Here is a 7,394-nt window from a genome sequence, read left to right as displayed (position 1 = left end):
AAGAGAAGTCTTTAAAAAACATAACAAATTTTACTGTTCAAAAACAATTTAAGGGGGTCTGAATACTTTCCGTACCCACTGTATATATAACAATTCTTTCCCCCTTACTACTGAGATGATGGCTACGCCCCTGCAAAGGAGAGAAGTTTGGGCAATGCTCTTTTTGGAGATCTCTTCTCCAGATTAGTTTTATTGTTTTGTTGCATGGCATCTGTTTTGTGAGAGTTCCTGAAGTTTGGTTTCATGGGGAGATCATTTTGGGTCTTACAAAAGGCAGACTGTTAAAGATAATTATTAAATCCAAATGGGAATGATTAAATAAATAATTCACAAAATCATTTTCCGACAGCTCAATCTGCTTTTTGGAAGAATAACCAGCAGAGAGAGAAAAATAATGACTGATCAGACTCCTCCTTAGTAGGAGGTGCCAAATATTCTTTGTTTCTGGAGACCAGTGTTGCCAAGTCTGTGATGTTACTGCCGAACTGGGCTACTTTTACTTTAACTTTAACTACTTTTTACTTTTCCATGTCCACGGGTTGAAGCAACTCCAGTAACGTGATAGTAAGCTCCTGGAATGCGGATTTTACAGAGGAACCTGCCAAAAAAACATATATTTTACCCCCCGGAACACGCTTTGGGTTTTGGGCAAGTTTTGGGTAGCAATTGGGCGGGTTTTGTTGTGAAAACCTGGCAACCCTGCTGGAGGCTCAAAAGTACCTTTGGACACTTTTGGTTTCATTTTTACTCAAATCTGGCTAAACATGCTGTGCTTTACAAGTTTTGACACCTGAACATAAGACTCAGTTTCACCATGTAAGTTTTCATGTTTATAAATATTAATCCAGCCTGTGTGTTGTTGTGTTCTTACACCAATAGTTGTGTTTTTGTTTGTGAAAAATTAAACCTGCTAGTGATGCGGAAGTGAAGTGAGTCGACATGTGTCCGTATGAGATTATGATGATAATGATGATTATGACGATGTTTTTTTATTAGTGGGTTTATTAATATACATTTTTGATTGCTACTGAATTTGTTAAACCTGTTGTTTGTGCATTGGGTTTGACTGGTCGTTTTGAGTAGCCTATTAGCTACACAGCAATAATTTATTAAACCAAAGATTCAGATAAGAATTTTATGTTTCTTATTGGACATTTTTATCATGTTTGATCCACATGTGTTAAATATTCAGACAAAATTAAAGTGAATATTTAGTAACATTTTACTGCTCAAAGCATTTTATCCCTGTATAAATGAAGTGTAGCTATAGCCTGATTCTGTCACGTGACATCTCTTCTGTTTTCAGGTTCAGCTGGTTCTGGAATCTTTTGCTGCTGTTTTGCTTTGTTATTTCTAGCGGTCAGTTTGATTTTTGTTTATAAATGGTGACAATTCTTAATATTCAGTTCCAGGTAGAGTTAGTCTAGTTGTTTGTTACTCTGTGTCATTCAGACATTTGATGAAGGACATTTTAATTCAATCTGAATCTTTACTGGCATTTCTACTGCTAAATATTGGAGAAACGCCACCATCAGTTCATAATTACTGAATCCACTTAGTGACTAAAATAACTCCTTATACATTTATAATATTAAACAACAGCATTGACGCTTTGTATTGAATGAATATTGTACTGTCTGTGTTTGCAGAAACCACCTCTATACTTGTAAAAAAGGGAAGCAACGCCACCCTGCCTTGTGAATTAAAAGACAGAGACATTTTTAATGTTATTTTAAAGCGTCAGTCAAAAAACATTCCTGTTTGTAAGACTGAAAACTGTAGTGGACGAGCATTTAAAATAAAAGCCTGTGATGTCGTCATCAAGGATCTGATCTTCAGTGATGCTGGGAAATACATTCTGAGAGTCTTTTACGGCAATGATCAGACAGAGCTGAAGCAACAAAGGGAGTACCATCTTCATATTCATGGTAAAGTCAAAACTGATCAAACCATCAGCATGTGTTTTCTGGTTTTCCTTTAGTAACTGTGTGGATTTCATGTAAGCAGCAGAGACTCTGAATGGGACAAGCTCCATCTGTCACCAGTGGAGTTTTGGTTCCTTGCCACTGTCACCTTTGGCTTGCTTAATTTCTGGCAATATTGACGACTTGATTACACAGACACTATTTGATCTGAACTGAGCTGGACGATGACATCACTGAATCAACAATGAACCGACTGTTTTCTATTGTCCTCTTGCATTATTAACAAACATTTTTCCTGTTTGACACTGTAAAGCTGTATAAAGCGCTATATAAATAAATGTGACTTGACTTGACAAGCTTAATATTCAGATTAGTCATCATCAATATAGGCTTTTCAGTGGCTGATTTTTAAATGATTACATTTGGTCCCTTTAATCCTAAATACATGTTTAAAAGGGATATTGGATGCCCATTTTCCACAAGTTGGTATGATTCTTTAGGGTCTTCGTGAAAAGTTTATAACATACTGTTAATAATTAATATTAACTGACCCCATTATTTCTCGTCGCCACCAAAGTATTCTCAGTTCCCACCATTCATGAATGTATGGGGCCATGGGAAGAGTAATGAACATGGAGTCTGTCCACAAACTTCTTCAAAGTTTATTATTACATCAGTAGATTATATAGATACATTGTAATTAATTTGACATGCACCTTCCAGGTGCACCCTAGGCACATCATCAGTGATGTTACCTGGGGTCATCGGGTGTTTCAGGTCTTTCAACATCATACACCCTCACCCAGGCGACCCAGCCAGGGGTGATCAGTCCCTGACTTGTGTCTAGGTAGCTTGTGTAGTCCATGAATCGCCCCTTTTGATCCACAGCCATCTTGATGCCTTCTCCGCGGCATCCATGATGTTCCTGATGGCTTTATTATTGTGCAGTCCCCTGATTCCCAAGAGCTTGATGGCCCTGCACAATGACTGGCCGGCAAACCCTCGGCAGCCAACCTCAATGGTGAGGTAGTGGGTCTTCCATCCCCTGTTACAGCATTTACCTGCCAACTCCTCGTACTTGGCCCTCTTCTGTTCCAATGCCTCTTCCATCCGGTCTTCCCAGGGCACAGTCAATTCCAGTGGAACCACCTGCTTTGATGATTCTGAAAATAGGACCATGTCAGGCCTAAGTGTGGTCGTGGTGATGGTTTCTGGAAATCTGAGCTGCCTTCCCAGGTCAACTTTTAGCTGCCAGTCTCGAGCTGCTGCTAGAATTCCCTCCGCTGAGTTCCTGCTCCCTTGTGGTTTCTCTCCCGCCTTAACAAATGTGATTGCGTACTGTACTGGCTGCTGGTGCTTGCTAAGAGAGATTCTGGTGCGGATGGTTCCAGCAATTACCCTTAGCACTTGGTCGTGGCGCCACCGATAACGTCCCTCTCCCAGCACCTTAGGGCAGCAGCTTAATAAATGCTCCACGGATTCTCTTTTTTGGAACAGGAGGCATGCAGGGGTGTCTTTCAGGCCCCATGAGAAGAGGTTGGTTGGACTGGGGAGGACATCGTAGACTGATTGGATAAGGAACTGGATCCGGTATGGCTCCACTTTCCACAGCTCAGTCCACGAGATTGTTCAGTCCATTGCTTGTTCCCATCGAGTCCACGCCCCCTGTTGTCGCATCCCCACCATCCTACTGATGCATCTTTCCTCCACCCCTGCTCGAATTTCTTCTTGGACCAGTTGACGCCTGTCCTTTCCCCAGGCCTAATCATACCGAGGTTTCTGGTAACAGCCAAGCCCTGCGCATCCTGACGCCACTGTCCCCACCAGCACACTGTGCCTCAGCCATGCTTCAGCCTGGTCGACTGCCTCCTGGGCCCTCCCCTTCCTACCTGTCCTCACCTTAATGCCAGCTGAGGAAACTTTGGTGTCATTGGATTCTCTGTATAGCAGTACCTCTCTTGCTCGGGAAACCATAAACTCCTCTGATAGGCCACTGAAGGGGAGTTGAAGCTTGTTCTTCCTTCCATATAGGGCTATGCTGGTGATACTATGCGGGAGACCCAACCACCTACGTAGAGAGTGGCTGATCTTCCTCTCAAAGACCTCGACAGGGGTTAGGGGGACGTCGTAGACCAGCAGTGGCCAGAGGAGTGATAAAGTGATAAAACAACATTCACTCTACCACAACTCAATCGCACATCTGATGTTAGAATATCCTTACAACATTTTTTTAGTAGTTAAAATTTATGACATTTGTTATCCATTTGAACTTGCATCAGAAATTATTAAGGAAGAGGGGCCAGAATGATTTCACAATTTTGAGGCAAGAGCTGTGTCAGATTATTATTAGTATTATTATGTAAGGGGTGGTGTAGTGGTTTATCCAATAAGAATATGGATTACATATGTGTGTTATATAAAATGGGAATATGGGCAGGAAGTTATGGACATATTAAGGAGTACATCTGGGAGAAGGATACCTCAACTCTGAGCAAAGGACAGACTGAACCCAGCAACCTGGGTCTGAGGAGGCCCCCACCATCCTTCACCATTTGAACCCCCGAGAAGTATATGCGCATGTCTGTATACATTGAGATAGAGAGAGGTATGACTAACGAGAGTAGAGCGAGAGAACACAGAAAGGAGGAGGGAAAAGCACAAGGGGAAATAAAGGGAGGGTAAGAGAGAGCACACACCGGCAAACTCACAGAAACATTTTGGCAGAGAGCATGACATTTTCTAACACACACTTTGGTCAAAATTCCTCAATGGTCGTGTAAAACAACCCCCATTTTACCTTGTCAAAAACAGCTCAGTTCGGAGCGAGCATGTCTCTTTAAATGCTAATGAACTCTGCTCACCCCGCCCCTCTCTTCCATGGAAGAGGAAAAGCGATTTGCAAATAAACTTACAAATATAAAATGTGAGACTGACTACTTCTGGAGGTGGAGCTGGATCACCAACAGTGGGTACTGATCCATCCTTGAGTTTGAACTTTTTAGCAAAACCTGCCTTGAATTGGCCCTCATTCAGAAAGCAGTCTGGAATAAAATGATTTGCGCAGACATAAACAAATTTAGGCGCATTACCATCAAAAACAAAACTAATACACTGCTTCCTCAGTGGCACATTATTAGGAGAGGCGATTTGCAAAGATTAATAAAAAATGCTTATACTTACTCAGGGCCAGCGCCAAGGGGGGGCATTGCATACTTTCTTTAGCATCAGCAACTGCACGCGATCGCAGATTGCACGCTTCCCACCCGAAACAACCCCGCCCCCTGCTTTGTACTGACCCTTGTTTACAAAGCATAGTGTAAAATGATTCGTGCAGACAAAAAAAACGCATTTAGGTAGAACGGGGGTGCAATCCCTTCAAAAACAAAAGCAATCCACTGCGTCTTCAGCGCTCAGATGTTAGGAGTAAATGACGACTGCCATGCTCATTCTTACATCTAACAACAAAACACCTCAATCGCTTTGTTAGGAGCCATTCTTGTCTATATCTACTGCGGCGTCGAAACAATGGCGGACTCTTTACAGTTCACTCAGGATGGGTCTATGCTAAAAAGTCAGCATCTGTCAACAGTCATAGGAGGGGCCTGATCAAAGTGACGTCTCTTTGCCAAGAATCTGTGAATGGCTTGATCTGAAACAGTGCTTATGATTTGTGGGGATTAAAAAAAAAGCACTTGGTGGATTTTTATGATTTCAGGGTCTTTGTGTACACATACTGCCAAGACACATTTAAGATCAATTTTTGCATCTGATGTCCCCTTTAAGGCCTTGATTGATTGGCACCAATATAATAATGATTAAGGATAGCTGTCCTTCTGTTTCTCCTCAGATGAGACTTTAGTGAAAATCGGTGAGGAGCTGAAGTTAGATGTTCTGAGGGCCAGTGCTGAAAAAGTGGAGACAAACTCCAGTGGAGACTGGAGGGAGGTGTGGAACAGAAACCATGGGGTCCTGGATCATCATCTGACTGACAGTGATGGAAACCTGACCATTAAAGGGTTTACAGCCAATGATACAGGAACATACAGAGTTCTGGACTCTGAAAATAACACCTTAATCACAGTGACTGTCAGAGGTGAGAGAAGTACAGTGGATGTTTAGAAATATCTGAGGTATTTGACAGCTGAAGTTTTTCATCATTATCTGAACAGCAAACTGATGCTAAATTGTATGACTAACTTTTCAATATCCTCTACAGAATATAGTACAGAATCAGAGAAAGACAAAATTAACGACCCAAAAGATAGTAAGTAAACAGGAGGCATTAAGAGCTTTACAAAATCTTTTAAGCAGTGACATTTTAAAAATTGTGTTCTCTTCTCACCTTCCCCTTCCAGCTGTACTGTCTGTCGTGCTGCCTGTGGTGTCTGGGGTTCTGGTTCTGGTTCTGATTATATTTGTTGTCATCAAGAAACCCCAGTGTCAACAGAGGAACCCAGAACCTGATCCTTACCAAGAGGTCCCAATGGAAGAAATTACACAAGGGGCCCAGAACATCTAGCAACACCACTGGTTACAATAATTGTTATATTATAATCGTAAGAATTGTAATTGTAATATGCCTTCAGTGCCAACAGATCTTCTGAGGATTCTGTCAGTATATGTCTGCAGCTAGAGGTGTGCAATATGTATCATCTACAATAATATCACAATTGTTGGTTTTACAATAAAGAAGCTGACATTATCAAGTATGTCACTCACCTCGCAAAAACAGACCTTGATAGTGCACACTTTCACTGCATGCTGTAGACTAGCAGAATGCCGTTAGACTAACCACGAAATTCAAGTTATGAGGCCAAAATGCCCCTGTATGAGTTTTAGTCTTATATCATAAAATAGCTGAGCCAGAGTGCTTTTCTTCCCAAATATCTGCATGATTGCAAATGTGATATAGATTTTATACAACAGTTCAGTAAACAAGAAGTTAATATAAAGAAAGCAAAATTTTGGACAGTATTGTCTGAATATATTTATTAAATGTAAGAATTTGACAAAATATTATGCATACATCCAAGGTAGAAAAATGTCCACAAAGGTAAAAATGCCCCAGGAAATCAATTACTAGGCTACATCCCACAGTGAAAGTGTGCATTATTAAGGTCTGTTTTAGTAAAGTATGTGACATTCATAATAGATCTGTTTAAATATGTCAACACAAGGAAAAATGTGTCCGAAGTTGAGTCTCGGTTCCTGCCGAGTTGTTTTTCCCATGTTAAATGCCTTTAGATATATATATATATTTTTTTACATGCTGCTTCTGCCTTTAACTACTCACTATTTTAAGGTTATTCAGTTATTTTATTTTTTTTAAATGTCATTTGTACGTGTTGTGAACCACATCTGATAAGAATCATATTTTTTTTTATATTGAATAAGTCACGAATTCAGTCCATGTACTTCCGTTTATTCACCACCAGAGGTCACCCTTTCCATTACATTGATTCTCGCACA

The 7,394-nt window shown here is 40.9% G+C and overlaps 1 protein-coding gene across 1 annotated transcript; it reads left to right on the top strand.

Annotated features, from left to right (window-relative positions):
* The first annotated feature begins 760 nt into the window (after positions 1–760).
* LOC107562438 (uncharacterized) lies at positions 761–7,037 on the top strand. Its single transcript, XM_016247073.1, has 6 exons — positions 761–816; positions 1,307–1,359; positions 1,650–1,928; positions 5,773–6,018; positions 6,142–6,189; positions 6,281–7,037. Coding segments are annotated over exons 1-6 (792 nt in total). The 5' UTR covers positions 761–814; the 3' UTR covers positions 6,445–7,037.
* The last annotated feature ends 357 nt before the right edge of the window (positions 7,038–7,394 follow it).

The sequence above is a fragment of the Sinocyclocheilus grahami genome, unplaced genomic scaffold, assembly GCF_001515645.1.
Source record: "Sinocyclocheilus grahami isolate Dianchi unplaced genomic scaffold, SAMN03320097.WGS_v1.1 scaffold823.1, whole genome shotgun sequence".
NCBI lineage: Eukaryota > Metazoa > Chordata > Actinopteri > Cypriniformes > Cyprinidae > Sinocyclocheilus > Sinocyclocheilus grahami.
This window is presented reverse-complemented; position numbering and strand designations above follow the sequence as displayed.